The sequence below is a fragment of the Cimex lectularius genome, unplaced genomic scaffold (assembly GCF_000648675.2).
Source record: "Cimex lectularius strain Harlan isolate CLEC.00 unplaced genomic scaffold, Clec_2.1 scaffold147, whole genome shotgun sequence".
Classification (NCBI taxonomy): domain Eukaryota; kingdom Metazoa; phylum Arthropoda; class Insecta; order Hemiptera; family Cimicidae; genus Cimex; species Cimex lectularius.
This window is the reverse complement of record NW_019392851.1, coordinates 645,587-668,979: the sequence shown is the minus strand read 5'-3', so window position 1 is coordinate 668,979 and position 23,393 is coordinate 645,587. Positions and strand designations below refer to the sequence as shown.

The window sequence follows — 23,393 nt, the reverse complement described above, 5'->3', positions numbered from 1 at the left end:
GGAGAAACACAGGCATGTCCAGGGAAAAAGTACGACAAAAAAGTATAAATGTTTCATTGTGTACATATGCAAATTGTGGGCTGGAGGAAGAACTAATGGCTTGAATAATGGATGGGACCCATAGCATGCTTTCCCAGTCGTCTAAGCTTCTATTTGTAACAAAAAATTTCCATTTTTTTAGGATTTGGAAGAATTGAGGCAAAGAGTAAGGGATTTGGCCGTGATCGAGGCGCCTAAAGGAGGAGACGATTGGGCCACGGAGTTAAGCGAGGCGATATCCCGCCTTGACAACGCCATGTTGCAGCAAGAAGCCAACGAAGAGCTTAAGGCGCTTGCGGTGAAAGCTTCGACGCCAATAAGAAACTCAACCCCCGGTGCATCTGGAATTTAATTGTCGATGTTTTCATTTTACCCCTCTTACCTGATTGATCCAACAGACGAGTAACTTTATTCTCCCTTATATTTTGTACTTGGAAAATTGTATCTCTTTTCCTCGATGATGTGATTTTTTTAAAATAAAATCTTTTATTAAAAGAAAAAGAGAAAATGTGATAATTGACAAAAAACAATTATGGCTAATTTATCAATAGGCCAATGATCTGTTTTGTTTTTGTTTAGCAATTTCAAATTAACAGTTGAAAAATTTATTATACATAGTTTTCTTTTCCTCTGACATCAGTCAGCTTATTTTTGTAATATTTTAAAAGAGAAAATAGTTGAAGCTTTAAGTTAATTTATTAATATATTAATAGGATGTGATATTTATTTAGGTTGTTGTATTTGAATTGAAAATTTCAGAGCTGTAGATTGTAAATAACCTACATTTTACTCCGTTTTTTCCTTTCCTTGTAGATGCTGGAAAAACAAATCTTGCCTTAATTTTGTTTGTTGTGCCATAATTTTAAGATTTTTTTAAAAGTTTTCTTAAAATCAATTTCCAGTAACTTTATTTTAAGTATGTACGTAAAAAAATTACGACTCCTTATTAAACTTGTTAATGTGTAATAAAGTTGTAACAGGAGATATTAAAATGAGATAATAAAATGTGTAATTGCTGAGGTGTGTTTTTCATGAAACCAATTTCCTTATAATACAATCCTTAGTCCACGGAGGGCAGGTCTAGAAGGAAATTGCCAAACTTAAGAGGCTTCACATAGGTCGTACTAGGCTTACACATGGATATTTGTTGAATGGACCTCATCAATGCCCATTATTTGCCAAACTTAAGAGGCTTCACATAGGTCGTACTAGGCTTACACATGGACATTTGTTGAATGAGACCTCATCAATGCCCATTATACATCAAGAGAAAAAGGGTTGAGCATATTTTCCAATGCAGAAAACTACAAGCTTGCATGATGAGCTCTACTGAGTCCCTGCTGACCTATGCATCGCAATGGGCATGAATTAGGCTGTGAATTTGACATTGATTGAATTTGTCAAGCTTTGCCGACACAGTAGGTAACAAAATAACAATTTTTTTAAGGAGGACAAGTTGACTCAGGAAGCAGGGCTGTGATGGACACTTATTCAGCCATACGGAGGGTAAGTGAACAACTGGTTGAGAAATGACGTGGACTGTTGTGGACCAAGACGAGTCGAATAAAGTTGACTGGCTAAGAGCAGCCCTATGCAGAACAAGTGACTATTGAGTGCCTTGAAAGCAGTGTCGCAGTGTTGAATAGAGCTGTCAGCCATAGACACAATGTCAGTGATCAAGGGTTGTCTGCGATGAGTCAAATAGAGTAGAGTGATGACTCGAAGAGCTGCCTGATGCAAATGAGCGATTATTGAGTGTCTCAGAAGCAGTGTCTAAGGGGGCTCAGTCAGACAACGTAAACTTTCGAGGAACGAGACGAGTCGAAGCCTGATGAAGAATGATCAGTGGTCGAGTATCTCAGAAGCAGTAGAAGAGAACCCAGTTGGAAGCGTAGTCACACACTCACTCAGTGACTCAGTCAGCCAGAGCCAGAAATAAGACAGCAAATGAGATGGAATTGAATAGAGCCAACTGTCGAGTTCCAGGAAGCAGTGGAAAGGAGTAACTTGAAGTAGGTGAAGGATGTGGAAATGTTGGCAAGAGTAGTTGTGAAGGACTTGTTTGTTTGCTTTGTCAATTAAGACAGACCAGTAAAGTGTAAAAATAAATTCAATTAATTAAGGTTTTGGTTGAGATAAAAAAGTCAGTGTCACGAGCGGGATTCGAACCCACGACCTTCGGTTTGATACGCCGCTAATCTACCACTGATCTATCGTGACTTCGACTTTTATCTCAATTTAAAACCTGAATTAATTGAATGTTATTAATTGGTCAAGCGGACCACGAAAAATAGTGAATTTAATGAATTGAAATGAAGTACACTTCATTAAAGCTCTCCGTGGCCATTTCATTTGTCGCCGAGAATCCAATCCGATTACACGATATTTGAAAAATGGCAAAAAGGAGGGAAAATTCAAAAAGGTGGGTTGAGATGGGAAGTTGGTGTCCGAGTGGATCGAAGTCATGATAGATCAGTGGTAGATTAACGGCGTATCAAGCCGAAGGTCGTGGGTTTGAATCCCGCTCGTGACACTGACTTTTTTATCTCAACTTAAAACCTTAATTAATTGAATGTTATTAATTGGTCAAGCGAACCACGAAAAATAGTGAATTTAGCAAAAATAAATGTTTATGAATATTATTATTGTTGTACCTTCTCTCCACACAAAAATTAATTAAGTGCGCTAAATGTCCTCCTATCGCTTAGCATGTAGAGTGTCAGCACCGCCTACAAGAGTTTTTAATTGTATAATGTGGTTAGGAGAGGGTCGGCAATGACCACTAGGTGTTTATTGGACCATAACTAATATGTACTACTTGTATTACAAAAATTTTACTATAAATTTTTAATAGACAAAATTTTAAATGCCTTGACCTTCAAACTGGATTATCCAACTACACACTTCCCAACATAAAGGAAATTGCTTTCAGATAGGTTAGAATTAAGATTCCACTCCAGATCTTGCACCTTCATACTACCACTTCAGAAGATTTTTTTTTCAACAAACCACACATTCAATTCCCAGCATGTAAAACAAAAACTTACAAAAATAGAAGAAACATTTTACCAAAATTTTAGACTACCGCTTTTTCTTGAAGTAATGGGGTCTTTTTTCATTGGGGGGGGGGACTGAAGTGAAATAGTTAGCAATAAAATAATAATAGTAAAACTCCATGAATTGATCCCATGGAAGAATTGAACTGCTTGTCTCAAGATGCCAAAGTATGATAAAAGTTTGTTTATATTTTTATTAGTTGTTATTTAAATACTAAAACTTGTCACTCATTATCACTTAACAGAAAATGCTAAAACTGCATGAAATAAATGTTTTTAAAATCTACACAAATCAAACTATCTCTATAAAGTTGAAATTATTTGTTAATATTCGAATTTATGAGGGAGTTTATGAGCAAGGCTGTTTTTGAATAACGACAATGTTTTCATACATATAGCGATATATTTTCTTTTATAAACATCAAATCGGAGGGAATGAAAAAAAAGCACCCCGCTCTCGTATTCCAACAAGCACGGTTTACATTTTTTATTACCTCTTGCACATAAAATATCTTTGGTATCGAATAGCTTAATGATACATCACTTAAGACTTAAGAGCCACAGTTACAATTTATATATGTATGTTATATTAAGTATAAAATTGTTTTGTTTTAACATTATAGTAAAAATATACAAATTAAAGTTGCTTAATGCACACTTTTAAGTTGAATAAATAAATATACATATGTATTTAAAAAAGAATTATCTTACAAGTATTAAAAAGACTGGTGTTAACCAATTTTTTTTTAAATTTAAAAAGAGAGCAAATGAACATTTTAAACTTATTTACAAGCATTGGCATTGTTATAAATATAATCAACAACAATTAAAATACACAAAAGTGTCCTTTTCAGATAATAACAGATAATAATTTTTTTTCTTTTTGTTGTAAATAAGAATGTACAAATGTAGCACCAAAAACATTTGAAGAGAAATTGTTATAACAGCGACCAGGATAATACAATTTAGTATTCAATTAGCATGCAATTTGCGTAGTAACATCTAAGCTGACACAGACATTAAATATTGGGAGAAGTACAACAACAAAAAAACCAACGTAAGGAAATGGAAATAATTAGGACATCCACGTTATTATATACATACATTAAACAGTGAATATTTACATTGAAGAACTACATCTTTTCTGTCTTGTCTGTCTCTTGATTGGTGAAAATCAATTTGATATTAAATTAGGAACAAATAGTTGAGGAATCAAATAAAATTTTCTGGTAGAAAAGAGAAAAGACTATCTTTATCACACAACCGAATCCTCGGCCAACAGACTTTGCTCATCCTGTTAGATTTCATAGAAAACTAAAAGGGAATACATTTAAAAATGTTTTTCACATTTAAAATATGGTCTCATCGTATTCATCTATTAGCTTGGTTTTCAAACTTTTTTTGTAGTGATGCTACTTTAGAGTTGGTCCTCATGATGGGTACCGCTTTGGGTTTAGGCACGACGGCCGGCCTGTTGCCCTGGGGCAGTCGCCCATTAAGGACTTTTTTGGGTTCTTCTTTATCTTCTTTGCTTGAAATCACGTCTGGTGATTTCAACCCTTCACACGATGAAACGATGTCCGGTTTTACCAATTTAGTCGGTTGCTTTTTATCTTTTGACTGAGCAATGCTTAAAGGCTTTTTGTGCACTTCCAGACTCGGTGGGGTTTTCGTCCTCTTCAGCGGTGGTTTTTCCTGTGCTCTGTAAGCATTTGCCAATGGACCACGGTGAAGGGCGCTATTATAAGGTTTATATGGAGCAGAAGTGTCAGGTACCCTGATTGGCTTGACTTCGGTTTCTATCGGTTTGGACTGAGTACTGATTGGACTCATGTAACCTGAATTAGATGAACTAGAACTTGCAGAAGAGCTAGATTTTTGTTGATTAGGAGAAATATCACTCCATGATGTGTTCATATAATCTGACGATTCTTCATCAGTGCTTTTCTTTTTCTTCTTAAGAGTGGAAGCTGAATAAATGGACTCGGTGTTCCTGGCTTCGATTTCTGACACTATCTCGTTCAAAAGCTCATCTGCAGGTTCTAAAGGTTTCGGATTTGCTCTTTGTTCGACAGGACTTTCCTCTATAACAGCATAGATATTTTCTTTTGGACTGTCATCTTCTATCTTTGCAAGAGGAGCACCCTTGACGTTGACATTAAGGCAATCATCATACGACGTTTGAACATTTTTTGTAGAATTTGGAGGCATGGGAGGTGGTGATTTCGGTCTTAATGCAGTTGGAATACTATTAGGTCTTTTATTTTGAACTCGCATTGAACCGAAAGTTGGTAGTTGTGGTCGCTTTATAGGCTGTTCTCTCATGCTCTGCGCTCTTGATATTTCAACTGAAACTGTCCCTTTGGGAACTTCAATTTCAGTTTGTGGGATTGGATCTGAAATTTCGAGATTCCTCAATGTCTCTTTATCCAACCTTGGCCTTTGATTTTTATCTAATTTTTGCCCTCTCATGAAAGAAGCTATTCTCGTTAGTGTCGGGTGATCTTTTTTCTTTTCTTCGACACGGTGTTGCTGCATTGGGACTTTTGGTGCCGGCCTGATAGGCGATGCCATCCTCGGCCTTTTGTCCATCAGCTCCTGGGCGGTGTAAGAAGTGGTGCCTTCAAGAACAGGCCTTGAAATAATAGGCCGTTCATCATTCGTCTGTACAATCGGAGCCGATGGAGCAGGGCGGATAGGAACAGGCTTGGCCTGAATCGGTGTAATGCTAAAACCTTTAAACTGGCCGAGGAGTTCGTTTCGGATCTCACTTGAATCTTGCTTAGGAAGAAGCGTGGCTCTTGAGTGGTCGACGTTCATGGGCCCTGAAATCTCCATTGGTTGATGTCTACCTCCAGCATTTCCAAGGTGATTATGTTTCTTTTCAAATCTGAGAAAACACAAAAAGCATATTTACATTTATATTCCCCCAGACAACATGAAAACATAAAATTCTCAATTCCAACACAAGAAAAGTGTGACACGTACGTATATATTTTTTTATGCAAAAAAAACTTGTAGGAATTCTTATCTGTATGTTGTGTGACAAATTTTTTTCAGGTTCAAACATACAAAGCATATTTTACTTAAAATTTATGTACACACTGCAATTAATTTACTGTAAAATATTTAAAAAGCAGATATTCATTCATGCATATACCAGAATGAAAGACGTCTTAAATTTAAATAAAAATTAAATAAATTGATTTAGTTTTATTTCTTATTAATTTAGAAGAGGTTTCTTGGAAAGTTTTATCAATTTTTTGTAAAGTTCAATTTACTATGATTATTTATTAGTTAGATCTCTTTTTAAAAATTGGTTCTACCTTTAAAAGTGAATGAAATAAAAAATATTTTAGAACTTGAAACTTGATAATCAATATGGGTCAAAGTGAAAGTAGAAAACTTGAGCAAAAGACTTTCCATTACTAAAAAGCGCAAGAGATATTTTTCAGTCGCATAAGAAAATAGTTTTAAAGCATGCACATATTAAATAGATATTTTTGGTATTTAACATTAATTACTTTTTTAAATTTGCATTTAGCAAATCCATTGCCTGCTTGCTTGTTGTGGATATCAAATGTGAATTTGAAATTTCTAGCTTTGGCCTAGCATATTCAGCTTTGATACTATATTTTTTATAAGGCGTTTTGTATGTAATTGTGTTATTCGTGTCGGCCGGTACCGCGTAAATGTTATTGGGATCGTGTTCAGCTATTTCTTCATAGATCGGTTCCTGAGTTAAAGGAGGAGGTAGTTTATGTACATACATTGTCTGACGTGGCCTCTTCCCGAAGACTTTGCTCCTCTTGATGTAGTAGATGAACAGCGACGCTAATGCGATTCCAGGAACAATTCCGAGGAAAATGATGTAGAAAGCGTTTATGACTTCACGTCGGGCTAGAAACAAAATGAGAATAAATTGTTAATGACATTCTGGGTTAAACCTACTATAATCTAATATTTGATTGGGTAAACAAATTTTATCTTCTTTATATAAATAAATAACACATAATTCATATGGAAGAGAATGAAATTTTTGATTTAATTGGGTTTTTGGGTCTATGGCAGTTCAAACTGATATTTCAAGTTGATTTTTACTAAATATTTAATTATTAAAATAAAATAAAAAATAAAAAAGTTAGCTGTTTTCAATTGGATTGTACAATCTGAAATTATAAAGATAAGAAACAAAAATGATACAATTTTTATTTTTATAATAAAAGTATTAGCAAACAGTTTAAAACTTTAATTTGTTCACCTTTGGAGATGTGTGCTTGTTTTTTTATGTATATATTTTTATAAGGGAAGATAAAATTTGATTAACATCTAAATATTGTAAAAATGAAATTCCATTTCATTTCAAAATAACGTAAATAGCATAGTATTTTATTAACTAGTTGCTGCCTACTTTGCGCTCTGCCAAAAGATTATTAATAATTGTTTGCGAAATGCCAATTTGCCTCAAGCCAAATATTGAATTAAAATTGTTTTTACAATAGTAAGTAGTCAAAAGAAGTAAACTATACAGATGCAGGAAAAAAATCTAAGTTCATCTACATATTTTACATCTTACACACCCTTTATTCGGCAGCGCACAGCAATTGGCCCTTTGGAAATAGAAAGGAAATTGAGTTTAAATAACTATTTCAGAATTGTACAAAAGACACATTGAGGAATCTTTGTCGGAGTTTATTTGGTAAAAGTGGCGATTGTTACCATTGGGTTGGGTAGCTGGGCCACTGTCTTCCGAACCGCCGGTTCCAGGATCCTGGCAGAACGGCGGCGCGTATCCTGGGTTGCAATGGCAATGACCAAGACTGTTGCAAACGCCGTTTCCGTTGCAGTTGTTTTTACATGCCGTTCCAGCAGTAAGGGATTCGACAGCAAGACATTTTTGACCCACACACATCTGAAAAATTCAGATTCAATTTAGGTTTTAAAATTTACGACAGGGCTTAAGGGTACCTTTCCCTCTGCACATTTTGCACCATCGGGCGCTAAACCTGGATCTACTTCGTTTATACCCAAATCGACGATAGCTGTCCTACACGGTATGACGTTTTTCCCAGCATTGATAAATGAATGGCTTAATATTGAGACTGACTCCATTCCAAATTCCAATCTCTCATTGAGATGCATGCAGTGGAGCATACCACAAAATATATGTCTGAAAATAAGTAAATTGAAATATACCATCAAGCAAAGTGATAAATATGCTGCTTACTCATCATAACATTTAATATAAGACTGATTTAATCTATTATATCCACAATTTCCATGGCGAGACCCTTTAGTGTTAAATTGGTAGCAGCTAAAGTTGGAAGACTTTCCACTCGGGCCCCACAAAAGCTTGCACTGATCATTATGACTCCGACACTCCCCCTTAAAAATAAAATAATTAATTTAAAATAATTTTAAAATTATGTAAGACAAACTCATATTGTTGAATATTTTAATGAAATAATCTCACTTTGTAACAAAACGCTTCTCTTCTTGAACAACTCTCTCCATCCATTTTGTAAACATCGTTTGGACAATATTCCGACTCTCCTGTGCAGTATTCCGGCAGGTCACACTCATGATCGGCAGACCTGTTTATAAATTATTAGTTAAGATCAAGATTCAAATTTTTTTAATGCAAGATTTAAGAAGTTGACGCACCGGCACATGTGACCTGCTGTCTTAGGATGGCAGGTTGAAAGATCGCAGCATTCTCCAGTTGCACATGAAGCGTTTGAATGGAGCATGCAAGTCGAAGCATTGCAACAAGGGTTAGTACATCGATCCTTCAGACCACAATCACACTGTTCTCCAGGTTCAACAAAACCATTACCACAAACCGGACTGTCAAATAGGCTGAAAAAAATAAAACCGTTTATATATAAAACTGTTTAAGTCTGCCAGTATAGGGTATAGCGGGGGCGAAAATTTTTTTTTGTACCTTTCTGGCCTATTTCTAAGGCAATAATCCATCCCATGCTCGAAAGCTTCAGCTAGATAACGTAAGCTACATGAGCTCCAATGTGTAGGGCATTCAGTACTAGAAAATTTACAATTAAAAATTAAAATATCATTAAGATATCAGTCAATAATTAAAATATTCACCTTGAAGAGGCAGCCATTATACACCTATCGTCTGGACAGTCGCAAGCTTTTGTGTCATGCTCCATGCCAAAGTTGTGCCCCATTTCATGAGCGACCGTAGTGGCCACAAGGCCGACGACTGGGCTGTGGTCCATAGAGACACCGCCGCTGAATTCAAACGTGCACATCGGGCCTTTCAACGCTTTGCCGACGACGCCTCCTTCAAATTGGACCCTCCTGGAAATCGCATTCTGTCATTATCTGTTCACAAAGTCTTTGAATTGTCTTCCTTACGTCAAAAGTTGGGCGTTATCATTCGGATGGTCTTTGACAAGCCTCCCTCTCCTGTAATGAAGAAAGTTGGTCAATGTCGTGTCCCCTTTGGTTGAAAGTTCAATCTCATCCAATTCAGTCCAGACCACGACACCGACAAGAGCAATGAATATATTCAGAGGCATGTACAACTATAAAATCAAAAACAAATAATAAAAAAACAACTTTAAAGTTTTATTAATTTATAAATATTATTCTCACTGAATTTATGATATTTCCTAGATCCTTTGTATGTGCATGGACAGTATCTAGATTTTTGTTCATCGCTTCATAAAGTTTATTGTCTACAACTAAAACCAGTTCAACATATCTAGACCTTTTATTTGCGTTGTATGGCCCTCGGATTGATTGAAGACTTCTCTTTGCCTATAATAAAATTTCATTATGAAACAATAATATAAAAATAACAAGTATATGATAACAGGTTTAACACAAACTCGGTTTGCATGATGAGATCGTTCATAGAAGTCTAAAATGTCATACGGGGTCCCTTCATATCCTAAACAAAGGAAACAAATACAATTAACATATTTAATTATAATTAATTACTAAAATAGATAAATCCTGTTTTCTTTGTACTTTTCACATACCTTTGCTGAATTCATATTTTAAATAACAAAGTATTTAAGCAATTTATTAAACAAATGATTACGTGTCATACTAAGAATCTCACAAAGAGCGTTATAATTTTAATGATTTTAGAAAATAAACAATTTGTTCTTCTCTACTAACTTTGCAACCAAGTCTTTGGAAAGGTCTATTCTTTATTTTTTAGACAATCATTCACTCGTGACTGAGTTACTGGAGGGAAAAGTTCTGGCTTTTGTTGAAAATTCATCACGGTCTTGCTTCGTAGTGAATTTTAAACATGGAATTTCATGAGCAGTAAAATAGTAAAAAATTACTATTTTCACAATTTCTGTATAAATTTAGTTATTGACTTAGTTGTGTGTGTGTGTGTGTGTGTGTGTGTGTGTGTGTGTGTGTGTGTGTGTGTGTGTGTGTTCAGACTACCTCAAGGCATATTTATACAATTTCCCAAATTCAAAAAGAAAAAAAAAAATCGGACTTCAGACAATCATTTCAGAAGAAAATTTATTTTCAAAAACACACTGTCAAGTCACACAATTGATGAAATCAAGCTTCTTTTATTCACATCGTTAGGTCCGGACCTCCCTTCTGCAGACAATCATCATAAGGCAATTTTTTTTTTTTTTCAAAAACACACCATCACATCATATAATTTCCATCACACAATGCACAAACGTTCCAAATGGATGGAATGAGGCTTCTTTCTTAAGTCTTGACCTTTCACCTTCAGACTACTAACTCTTCTGAGCAACGGCCAATTTTTCCAAGAGAAGCTCGCAATACATTGGAAAACATGAAACTTGCCAAAAAAAAAAAAAAAAAAAAAAAAAATCCAATCTGTGAGCCTCCAGGACATAAATTTACATTACCAATCAATAAGTACTTATTAATTAAATTATTTTACAGCCTACTTCCTTTAAGATTACAGGCTTTTACAGTACAATATGATTTTTAAATTCGACGGTTTACAATTTCTTTTTTTTTACTTCACTCTGGTCACCAAGATGGCCATTATTATTAAAATTTATCTATTTATTATTATTATTACTTTTTTCCTATCTTACTGAATTTTTTCCAAGTCTATATTATTAATACATTTACAAGTCTTTATTGTGCTCTGTAAATAATTCCTGAATTGTTGAACAATCGTAAGTGTTTTCACTATCGATCCTTTTTCTAAATTGTGAGCAATATTAAATAATTCAATTTTAGCCCTTTCTACATGCCATAACATTTCAAACAATTATAATTAATTAAGGTTTTTAGTTGAGATAAAAAAGACAATGGCACGAGCGGGATTCGAACCCAAGATCTTCGGTTTGATACGCCGCTGCTCTATTACTTGAGCTATCGTGATCTCGATCCACTCGGACACCTGCTCTCCATCCGTGCCATTGACTTTTTATCTCAACTAAAAACCTTATTTAATTATAATATATTAATTAGTCAAGCGGACCACAAAATTAGTGAATTTAATGTTAAACAATGATTATTTAGAGATCATGAGATGTGGTCTGGTGTGATGTAAGTTTAGGAAAACATTTTCTTTATTGTTTTAAAGATCGAAACGTTGGCATGAATAAAATTTTCTTCTACGTCACACCAGACACCATCTCAAGACCTCCAAATAATAATTAATTAACGGCACTAAATACTACACATTTCAAACTATGTGGAAAGTATATACGCAAATGTGATATATTTATTTGATTGGTTATTTCAAATGGAAACAACTTTGCTCAGTTAACTTTGTCAAGTCCAGCATAGGGAGGCATAGGCAAGGGAGTTGAAAATGCGCTTTAAATGCTTAAATATGTCAATAATATTAATTATCAAAAAGAAAGACTATATTTACGCTTGTTTCAACAATATGCTTCTTTTATGATGCATAGTTTAAATTATGAATAGTTAAAAGGAGGAAAAACACAACAACAGAGTGTTTTGTCTTTGAAACGCACTCATTTTATTTATGAAAGACACAAATTGAAAAAGTTAAGAAAAGTTGTCTCAGGGTAAAAATATCGATTTCGAAGTTCCAAACAATTTCTGTTTGTTGAAGATGAAATTGACATGGAGGGAATCGGAAGTCCTGATCTCGTCCTGGAACGGCTGGAAGGAAATTGAGTTTTTCGGCCCGTAAAGATAGAAGTCGGCATCGGTCGAGATTATTGGGACAAACGGCCTTTTCGAAGATTGATGCCTGTTTAAGGCGCTACGTTAGGCAAGGACCGTCTGGACCCAGGAGAATTGCGTGACTTCCTTTCCGCTAATTTCACGATATTCACGGCCGGGGGGGGGGGCAGAAGAAAAGATCGATATGCTGATAGGTTTGCACTAAATCCATCAATGAATCAATAAAAACCGTTAATACAAGAAAGGAGATTAAATTGCGGGGTCGTAAATCCCAAAGCTACACTGGGGCCGATAACATTTTTTCCCCTCAATGATTAATCAACAAAGGGAACGCCGAGAAAATTTATGTTAACTGTACAATAATATCTAATGTTCATAAGAAGTAGGGAATTTTATCGGTATTATCTTTTTAAGGTCAAACATCCGTGCACGACTGTAAATATGAAGCAGTCGAAATCTAATACCGTTTACACACAAAAAACCCAGAATAGTAAACATATTTTCAAAAAGGAAAAAAAAATGTATGCTGTAATACAAAAGAAAAAGAGTTTAGGAACGTGACTTTTGTAATTGTTAAATAATAATAAATTAAAATGTAACAGAAATAAAAGTACCCCTGAGTACCCTTTTATGATAATATCATACATATTTTATAAAATGGAAATATAATTAAACATCACATTTGGTTCGACGTAAAACAATTAAATAAATTCTTGTAATAGGGCGACAGTAAAATGGCAAATTCCCATCAAAATTAAGATTCAAACAATTTAAGGTTTAATTAACTTTTAAAATTTTCTAATTATTACAGAGAACACCTTGAGAGAATTAATTTCTTATTTATTAAAAAACAAATTTTCCATATATATATATTGATAATTAATTAACACACACACACACACGCACGCACGCACGCGCGCGCGCACACACACACACACACACACACACACACACACACACACACACACACACAAACGATATAGCGTGTCTCTTCTTCTTTTTTGTTGGGCCCAACCCTGAATTCGGAAAACCGAAAACAAGGTCCCAGAGGTTTTTTACGATCGGACCTGACTACAATTATTTCATTTATCGATCAGACACCTTTTATCTTTCATTTAAACCAGAGTAAATACGACACCAAATGTTTGTTAAATTTGAATCTTTAATTACAATTTATTTTCACATAAAATGACAATATATTTTATTAATTATTATTTTTAATTTAAAGAATCCTTTTATCCTATAACAAACCTATCTCAAATCTACAAACCTTAATTTTAAAATGGAATTTGATTCTCGTTTTATAGTTCCATAAAGAAAGGTAAAGAAATTATTATTATTATCATTATTAATAAAATTTTGACCACCAAATTAGAAAATACAATTAAAATATTAACACAACTTTTAAAATGAAATATTATTTATTTTCTTTTTCTTTATAAAAATATATACCCTTTTAAAACTAAATTACAATTATTATTTTTTTATTTTGACGTCAAAGTAATAAAAATTAACTCACTTGAATAGTGTGCACACCAAATTTTTCTTTTTACGAAAAATAGCTGTTTTCCCACACAAGCCAGAAAGGGATCTGTTCTAGGACTTGAAAAAATAGCCCTTTCTTGGCCCCTACTCATTTCACTGTTTGATTGTCTGGAGGGGCATGGCGGTTCATTTAAATCTGAACATGACATATATATTTGCGATGTCCAGCTATACAATAAACATCCCTCTACGTTTTAATAAATATACATATATATGTATATAATTTATTATATCTCGATATTTGTATATCTGTTTCTGTTTGTATATACAATCCCAAGTAACTATTTGATATATATACAATATTCATTATCAATAGAATCGACGTTTGTTTTATTTCTAATGGTTACTACTTTCTTTTCTCTTTTCTTAAAGTTTATAAGGTCAAGAAAAAATTTATTCTTCGAGCATTTTAAATTCCTTCTGTTTATTGCACTTGTTAACCTTCAATAAACCAAGTCTGTCGTAACGGGAAATGTGAACAAATATCGCGCATTTAAGGCATAAAACGATTTGTTTTTTGTATGTTTAATGACGAAATATGCGATCGATTTATGTTTCTGTCCAAGCCAGTTGAAAGGATTAACTTCTGCTTCAAGGGAAATCATCGTTGTCTTAAAGGAAAATTTAATTCCCTAGACAAACGGGATTGAACGCGACATCAATTGATTCGGTAAGAGAAAAGTTAAGTCAAGATTTACCCCGAGAGCCTGTCTTTGTTTATTCATGACATTCCCCAACCTGTCTTTATTATTTTTTATCAGTGCATTTCGTTTAGATTTTCATTTTTTATAAATAATTTTCAATATAAAAAATTCAATACACGTGAAATCATCTTTTTTTGTAAGTTTATACGGGTTTTTTGCTAGTTCAACTCAAGCGACTCGTAATAACTCCGCCTTACAATTTTCACGGAAGGAAATTGACAAAATCTTCAGTTTTTTTATTTAGTGCAAACCGAAAGTCTTTGGAGACAAGTCAGGGAAGGAAAGGATAATCAAATTCGTTCTCTCGGCGTTAACCCTTGGACCCTTTCATGTCTAGAATTTCTCAAAACTTTCTTGAAACTCAATTTTCCCTGTCTTTCGAACTAGAATAAGCGATAGAGTCGCCCTTCGTCTCCATGGATTTGGAAGACACTTGGTTTTACTTCAATTTTCAAATGTCGAATAAGCAATTTTCATTTTCACCCTGCAAAGTAAGTAAACTCTTTTAATATCCTAAGTAATCCATACACTAAAGGTAGTGCCTTTTGTAATGAACGGTTGGTGCAGAAAAATTGAGATTTTGCTGTTCATCTTCCATTAAAAATCTTTTAATTGTGTGGAAATGTAGATGGTTTTTAAGTCATTGTTCGATGTTAAACCATCGATAGTTGATAGTATGGAAACGGTTTATTTTGTTGATGTTATTCAAATATATTGACGTTAGATAGTATCAAAACGTCGATGTTTTGCTGTTAATGTTCGATTTATTGAAAAAAAAAACATCGATGTTTTGACGATGATGTTCGATCGGCCAATACACCGATGGTTTGTTGTTGATCTTGGCCTCTTTGATGGATTGAAACATCGATATTTTGGTGTTGGTTTTAGACATTTTCCTGTTGATTTTCGATATTCTGTTGTTGGTATTTGTTGGACCAATACATCAAAATTTTGCTAATCATCTTTGATATTTGGCTGATGATATTGAATATTTTCTTGTTGATATTCGATGGATCAAAACATTGATGTTTTCCTATTGATTTTTCCCTCTTTAATGGATTGAAACATCGATGTTTTGGTGTTGGTTTAAAAAAATTTTCCTGTTGATTTTGGATATTTTGTTATTGGTATTTGATGGAGCAAGACGTCAATGTTTGGCTGTTCGTGTTTGAGATTTGGCTGTTGATTTTTGAAATTTTGTTGTTGATGTTCCACGAATTAAAACATCCTTGTTTTGCAGTTTGATGTTCGATGGTTTGCTTTCCATGTTCGATAAATGAAAACATCGTTGTTTTGCTATTAATTTTCGATATTATTTTTAATATTTTGTTGTTGATGTTCGATGGATCAAATCATCGATGTTTTACTCTTGAAGTTTGGTAAGTGAAAACCGATTTGTTGCTGTTAATTTCTGATATTTTGTTATTGATGTTCGATGAACCAATACATCTGTATTTTACTGTTAATTTTCGATGTTTTGCTGATTATGTTTTATATTTTGTTGTTAATGTTCGATACATAAAAATATACATGTTTTGCTCTGGGTTGAAACGTCGACGTTTTGTGTTAATTTTCGATATTATTTTTATATTTTGTTATTGATGTGCCATGGACCAATGTATTGATGTTTTGCTAATTATTTTCGATATTTTGCTGTTGATATTCCACATTTGTTGATGTTCGATGCTCCAAAACATTGTTTTTTTTCTGGTTATGTTCGATGGATTGAAACGTTTATGGTTTGCAGTTGATTTTCAGTGTTTCGGTGTTGAGATGGATTGATGGAACGTCGATATTTTGGTGTTTATTTTCGAATTTTATGGTTGATTTTCGATGCAGGAAAACGTCGAGGTTTTGCTGTCGGTCTTCCATGATTTGAAACATCAATATTTTGCTTTGAAATTTCGTTATTTTACTGTTTATGTTCAATATATCCAAACATTGATGTAAAGCAGCCCGACGCTATAATATGCTTTCCTCTTCATTTTTGATGTCTATGATGAAGCTATTTTTCGAAAATATCAGCAAATCGATTTTTTAGGTTTATATTTGATTATTTACATTGCTATGAAATTTCGCAGTTTTCCTCTTAATTTCCTGTTTTGCTGCTGTAAAATAGTGTCAAAATATTCATGTTTTCATGTGTGTTTTTGATGTTTTGTTTTTATTGTCTTCCTAACAAGAGCGGAAATGGATAAATTTCTTATTTATAAAAAAATNTGGAGCAGGGCAGCGGGCACTGATCGGCTATAGAGCTTTTATATATATATGTATAAATAAGTGTACGTGTATATATATATATATGTATATATATATACATACATATACATATACATACTCATGGAGTATCAATAAACAAATCGATTTTGATACTTTAAACATCGACCGGCCAATTAAAAATAAATCTATATTTCCACTATCATCTTTTGATGGAAAAACATCGAGGACCAACATACAAATCGATTTAAATACTAACGAACATCGATAGATTAACATCGAGCATTAAAGTAAATATAATTTATTTCGATATTATCGACCGTCGATGGATAAACATCTAGCATCAATAAAAAAAATCGATTCCGATATCATCAACCATCGATGGATAAACTTAGAGCATCAATAACAAAATCGATTTTGACATAACCATCGATCGATAAACGTCAATAATCAATAAAAATCTATTGTCACTCTATGGACCATCTATATATAAACATCGAGTACAAACTTTAAACAATCAATTTTGATACCATCGACTATCGATATATAAACATCGACGGCCAATTAAAAATAAATCGATTTTTCCACTATCATCTTTCGATGGAAAAACATCGAGGACTAACATACAAATCGATTTAAATACTAACGAACATCGATAGATTAACATCGTGCATTAACGTAAATACAATTCATTTCGATACTATTGACCATCGATGGATAAACATCAAGCATCAATAAAAAAAAATCGATTTCGATAACATCAACCATCGATGGATAGATGGAAAAACTATGACGATCAACATAAAACAATCCATTTAGATCCTATCGACCATCGATAGATAAACATCGAACACAAATTAAAATAAATCGATTTTGAAACTGAAGATTTTCCATTAAGGAAATTAGTAGGAGGTAGTCTGAAGAAGCTAGGTCAGGACTATAAGTGAGTACCTACTGTAGAAGCATCTTTCCAACCGTATTTTGTTAAGACTCTTTTTTTTGTACCTGTACATTAATAAACTTTGACAATTGTACGTTCTAATTTTACTTACCACAGGTATGGTTTGTGGTTAAATCCGCGTGATCGTATATTAAATGTTCCCCTATTATATCTCCATCGTTGCTGGGCGATTTTTCAATATACCTCACATTCTTGCCATCGTGAATCATCCCCCTGCCAAATAAATTCGCATTGTTAATAATTCATTGGAAAAATAGTTACTAATTAGTAAGTCGTACCTTATCCCGTTGCAAGTAGAAACGGCCGCCCAGGAGGAGGGCATACCTCGAACTTTTCCATGATAGTGGCAAAGTTCAACCTCCTTGATGAAAAGAAAACAAATTGTATTAGGGATGGTATACATTGAATTACGGTATTTGGTATATGGTATATTATAGTATTAGGCATACATAAAAATACAGATAAAAATCAACATTAAAAATAAAACAAACATAACATAAAACATTTTGAAGAAAAAAGAATTGTAGAATCTCTAAAAACACAAATCAACATTTTCCAGCTGTTATCTCGAGTTCAATAGACTAACTTATCACACTCATTAATTATTGAGGATTCTAATCTTGAAACTTGTGTAAGGAGATTGAACACTTCTAAAGAATGTAACGAAGTTTGATCGTATTTATTTAAAGCCCAGCATCATTTGTGTAAATAATTTAACAACATAATGACCCCGTAGTGAACATTTTAATAATAATACTCTCCTAACTTTCATGTACGACTCTATAGAATATTGGGTTAACTGCGTCATTATTAATTCCTTTTATAAAAATCTTAACAATCCCCAAGGTAAAGTATGTTTTGCCTGTTTGAGTTTTTCTAAAAGGCTTTTTTGAGTTGTTTAGAAAGAGTAGGTTTTCATATAATTCAAAGCTGGAATGCTTCCTTATATTTCTACGTCTCACTAAATTGCACCGTACAATTCGCAAGGTTAAAAACATTTAAAAGTATTTCGGCCAACAATATTTACAAGCGGGGTTTTAACACACGGATCTGAACGGTAAAATATACGGAACAAACTTCGTGCATAAAAAAGATTTGCTTGCAAGTGCAACTCTCCAGGCATACGCTGGGAAACGTGAAAATTACTTACTTTTACACTCTTCCAGTTCAACAACAATGTTTTGAAAGATGTAAAACGGTAGATTCGTTTAAGTGTTTAACAAATTTTCTTGTTGACAATTTGAATATATCATATTTGGCGAGAATTTTGCTAACGATCATTTTTATCAGTGTTAAAAAAAGGTAAACATCATAGCTATAATCTACTTTTGGTGTATGAAGCAAAACACAATAAAAACAACGTTTACAAAAATCTTATTCTTCTTGTCTACGTTCATGAAACTCTTGTTTTTTTCTTCTTGTTTTGTCTTATTATATTATTATTTATTCGAAAATGTAAACATTTTTTAATATTTTAAAAATATTACAATGAAAATATAAAAATTATAAAAAAATGTATGAATGAAACCTGATGTAATTATTGAACAATTGTATGAATGAAACCTCTTACAATTATTGAACAATTGCATGAATGAAACCAGCGACAATGATTGTAAAATTTTATCAATCAAACCAAATATTTCTTCAATTCTTCGAATGAGACCTTCTACAAATGTTGAATATTTATAGGAATAAAACATTCTACAAGTGTCGAATAATTGTATGAATGAAACCAGTCTCAATTATTGAACAATAATAGCAATGAAACTTGTTACAATTGTTTTTTATAAATATTTTTTAATTACATTTATTTGATATTTACACCTACAAATATTGTATTAAGTAAATATGTTCATATATGTCGAATTTGTAATTTGAGTCTCTTGTAGAAGAAGTTGTCCAGCCACAATTATTGAACAATTATTTAATTCAAACCTTCTACAATTGTATGTATGAAACATGTAAGTATTGAATAATTGTATGAATGTAACCTGCTACAAGAACTGAACAATTCTACGAATGAGACATTCTACAAGTGTTAAACAATTGTATGAATGAAACCGGCTACAATTATTGAAAAGTTGTATGAATGAAACCTGTTACAATTATTGAACAATTCTATGAATGGGACCTTTTACCAATATTGAATATTTGTACGAATGAAACCTTCTATAAGTTTGAACAATTCTACGAATGAGTCTTTTTATTAATATTAAATACTGTACGAATGAAACCTACAAGTGTTTTTAACAATTGTATGAATGAAACCTGATACAATTATTGAAAAGTTGTATGAATGAAACCTGTTACAATTATTGAACAATTTCATGAACGAAACCTCTTACAATTATTGAACAATTGCATGAATGAAACCGCTTACAATTATTGAACAAATGCATGAATGAAACCTCTTACAATTATTGAACAATTGTATGAATGAAACCTCTTACAATTATTGAACAATTGCATGAATGAAACCGCTTACAATTATTGAACAAATGCATGAATGAAACCTCTTACAATTATTGAACAATTGTATGAATGAAACCTCTTACAATTTTTGAACAATTGTATGAATGAAACCTCTTACAATTTTTGAGCAATTGTATGAATGAAACCTCTTACAATTATTGAATAATTGTATGAATGAAACCTCTTAGAATTATTGAACAATTGTATGAATGAAACCTCTTAGAATTATTGAACAATTGTATGAATGAAACCTGCTACAATTATTAAAAAGTTGTATGAATGAAACCTGTTACAATTATAGAACAATTCTATTTACCTATATTGAATATTGTACGAATGAAACCTTCTAAAAGGTTTGAACAATTATTTAATTCAAAATTTCTACAATTGTACGTATGAAACCTTTAAGTATTGAACTGTGTTATAAAAGCAGTTTTGTCAAAATGGAAAGAAAGAAATCCTTGACCTAAAATTTATAGGAGTTGTCCAACTTGGAAATATTTCCTTTAATATAAATGTTTGGTCTGGCAGGTAATTAGTATATAGTGTTATTAAACCTAAATTGAGAGAAATATGATTTCAGTGTCGTCTACAAAGCACACGTCAATCAAAGCAGTTAGTGATAAAAAGTGCTAATTGCCTCGTTAATCTCACCCTCCCCCCTCGGTGACTTTATCGAGAAAATACCTTCGCGTACTTTTCCAAGTCGTAATTTTCGGAAGTCGGTGTCATTCGTTGTAAGAGCGTGATTTGTGTTCGCGCAGATAGAATTGTTCAGATGGAAACTGATAATCCGCCGATCCCCCGCTGACTTCCGGCGGGATGGATGAATACGAAAAGAAATAATTACTTTTCCGTTCTTTTTCGATTAACAGCCGTCACAAAACGTCGTTTAAAGAGAATAGTTTAATTGTCCCGATTAATCGAGAGTGACTCGGAATAATTAAACAGGGATCGATCCGAGAGGGGGGAAGTTTATGAAAGCGATTTTAAAATGGTAGGCCGGGCATTTTTAAAGCGATTTTTATCAAATGGGAGAGTTAAAAGTAGAAAAATGAATGGAGTTTTTGGATAAAAAAAGTATTCTTCTCTGAAGAAACAACATCTTCTAGAAATTCCTGCACGTATTGAAAAATTTTGTCATCCTGTTTACAACTTGGGAAAGTTTGTTTTTGTTTACTTACGTGCGGAAGCGGACGGTGAACAATTTTCGAACCGTTCTTTTGTGTTGAAATGAAATGATCCTTTGGTATGAGATTTCTGAAAAAAGAAAGATTAAATTAATAAATAATTTGTTTATTTTTTTAAAACAGTAATTCTTTGTAATTCAAGTAAAATTGTTGATATGTACAAATTAAAACGAAAAACAAAACAAAATAAAATCTCTAAAAATCTTTGAAGCATTTGATGATGGAGAATGTAATTATATAGTCCTTTTGTGTTTTTATTTGTTAATAATATAACAAACCGTGGAAAGACAAATAAATACAAAATCTAGCACTAAAAAATTCAAGAAAATTTGGCACTAGGATGCGACCCAATGGTGTCACTTCTGGAGAGTCTACGTGTTAGGTCTCGCTGCCCGACAGGTTTCGAGCCCACTGCCGCTTCAATCTCTTTGAGGGATAGTTCAGATGTTATGTTAAAAACTAAGGGATTGGAGTGTAATGAAAGTGCATTGTAGAATTTTATATATCGGGATTTTATGACATTTTTCACAAAAGGAATTTTATGGTCATTGAGGATTGGTAAGTGTGGGTGCGATGATGGTTGGAACGTTTGTTGTCAGTATTGATCGTTTGTCTAGAAGAAGTGATAGTGTTTTTTATCTAGTCACTTTTTACTTTTTTACACTTGTATGTGGGTTCCGTGTCAGTTTTTGTCGATATACAGCCCGAGGTAGCGGGCGTAGTTAACTATAGGAAAGGATATGTGATGTAGTTATACTGGTGGCATTATTCCCCGTCTGAGGGTCAAAGTTACGTGTTGGCTTTTGTTTACATTTATTTTCATCATATCGGTCAAGGTTTTTGTCGAGTAGGTGAGCCTGTACGGACGGGATCTTTATTTGAGGATAGGATAGCAGTATCATACGCAAATGAATGGATGTGTCGGGTTGGGTAGGGAGGTCAGCTGAGTACAGGATGGGACCAAGGAAACTACCCTGTGGGACTTCCACCTTAAGTAGTAGTCATAGACGGATGTACCCTGGCTGACCTGAAAGAAGCGGTCAGTCAGATATGATCGATATATGAGGAAGTAGAAGAGAAGCACTTAAGCTTCGACAGCAAATTCGAATGCCAGACCCTATCTAAGGCCTGACCCACGTCAAGGAAAGCTCACGATTAGTACTGTTTCATCTCAATAGAGGAAGAGAAAGCGTCTACAACACATTTGTGAAGTGGTGTTTACGGAAGCCAAACTAGTGAGTTAGGATAATGTTTTGTTCTTCTAGGATGGGAAGGATTCTTTTCAGAAGGAGCTTCTCTAGGTTCTTCCTACTGTAGTTAAGAGGCTTATCGGGCAATTGGATTGAGGTAAATGGTTTATGAGGTTTTCGGATCTTTTTACAATAGGAAACTTCCATTGTAAAGGTAACTGAGTAGTGGACAGCATTATAAAGGTATGTTAGGAAGAAAATTGCTTTTTACGGATCGAAGGATTTCAGAGGTTATAAGGTCATATCCAAGAGTTTTCTTTTTGGGAAGGTTTTCGATGATGAACTGGTTTCTAAAAGATGAAAAGCTTTTGGGGGAAGGGAAAGAGGATGTGATTGGGCTAATTCTTTTTCTACGGCTTCTGTATACCTATTATGTCAGGATGAGGGCGGAAAATTTTGGAAATACGTTGGACGATGAGTTAAGCTTTTACTTCGTCGTCATGATCAATCGTCATTGCGAACTGGAATGGACGTATTACCGTAGGAAAGGATGCGTCGGGTTGCTGTCTTCAGTAATTAAAATTAAGTAAAAGTAAATTATTTATGTAAAATGAAATATAACGAGATTAACAAAGGCATATAATTTTATTAATTGAACAAACTCAGGATGTTTTCTTAACAAACGTTAAGGACTAATCAAGGATTTCTATGTGTATTACTAATTAATTAGGTTTATTTCCATTAAATCTTACTATTTTGCAAGAACAAATAAGAGCCTTTTTTTACTCTTCTGCTTGGTTTATTTTCGGAAGGGGAAACGTGCTACTCAAGCAAAGAATATGGTGAAGATGCCTGTAAGCGGGTGTGTCACAGGT

At 33.5% G+C, this 23,393-nt stretch overlaps 2 protein-coding genes across 3 annotated transcripts in view; one reads left to right on the top strand and one right to left on the bottom strand.

Annotated features, from left to right (window-relative positions):
* LOC106669380 (SH3 domain-binding protein 5 homolog) overlaps nucleotides 1-1,054 on the top strand; it is a 40,780-nt gene extending 39,726 nt beyond the window's left edge. Inside the window, exon 9 of one of the 2 annotated variants that reach the window (XM_014398836.2) lies at nucleotides 182-1,054. In XM_014398836.2, the coding sequence (XP_014254322.1) occupies nucleotides 182-391 (210 nt within the window). In that variant the 3' untranslated portion in view covers nucleotides 392-1,054. The remainder of the gene's footprint in view (nucleotides 1-181) is intronic. The other variant, XM_014398845.2, reaches the window with a different exon arrangement.
* Nucleotides 1,055-3,478: 2,424 nt separating this feature from the next.
* The window catches only part of LOC106669345 (disintegrin and metalloproteinase domain-containing protein 28), a 219,276-nt gene continuing 199,361 nt past the window's right edge, over nucleotides 3,479-23,393 (bottom strand). The window contains exons 5-19 of the mRNA XM_014398761.2: nucleotides 21,323-21,398; nucleotides 17,945-18,027; nucleotides 17,758-17,879; nucleotides 9,953-10,014; nucleotides 9,717-9,881; nucleotides 9,477-9,646; nucleotides 9,204-9,419; nucleotides 9,040-9,138; nucleotides 8,760-8,954; nucleotides 8,569-8,689; nucleotides 8,323-8,480; nucleotides 8,064-8,265; nucleotides 7,815-8,007; nucleotides 6,866-6,995; nucleotides 3,479-5,985 (exon numbers count right to left, since the gene is read on the bottom strand). Of these exons, the coding sequence (XP_014254247.1) occupies nucleotides 4,467-5,985; nucleotides 6,866-6,995; nucleotides 7,815-8,007; nucleotides 8,064-8,265; nucleotides 8,323-8,480; nucleotides 8,569-8,689; nucleotides 8,760-8,954; nucleotides 9,040-9,138; nucleotides 9,204-9,419; nucleotides 9,477-9,646; nucleotides 9,717-9,881; nucleotides 9,953-10,014; nucleotides 17,758-17,879; nucleotides 17,945-18,027; nucleotides 21,323-21,398 (3,511 nt within the window). The 3' untranslated portion in view covers nucleotides 3,479-4,466. The remainder of the gene's footprint in view (nucleotides 5,986-6,865; nucleotides 6,996-7,814; nucleotides 8,008-8,063; nucleotides 8,266-8,322; nucleotides 8,481-8,568; nucleotides 8,690-8,759; nucleotides 8,955-9,039; nucleotides 9,139-9,203; nucleotides 9,420-9,476; nucleotides 9,647-9,716; nucleotides 9,882-9,952; nucleotides 10,015-17,757; nucleotides 17,880-17,944; nucleotides 18,028-21,322; nucleotides 21,399-23,393) is intronic.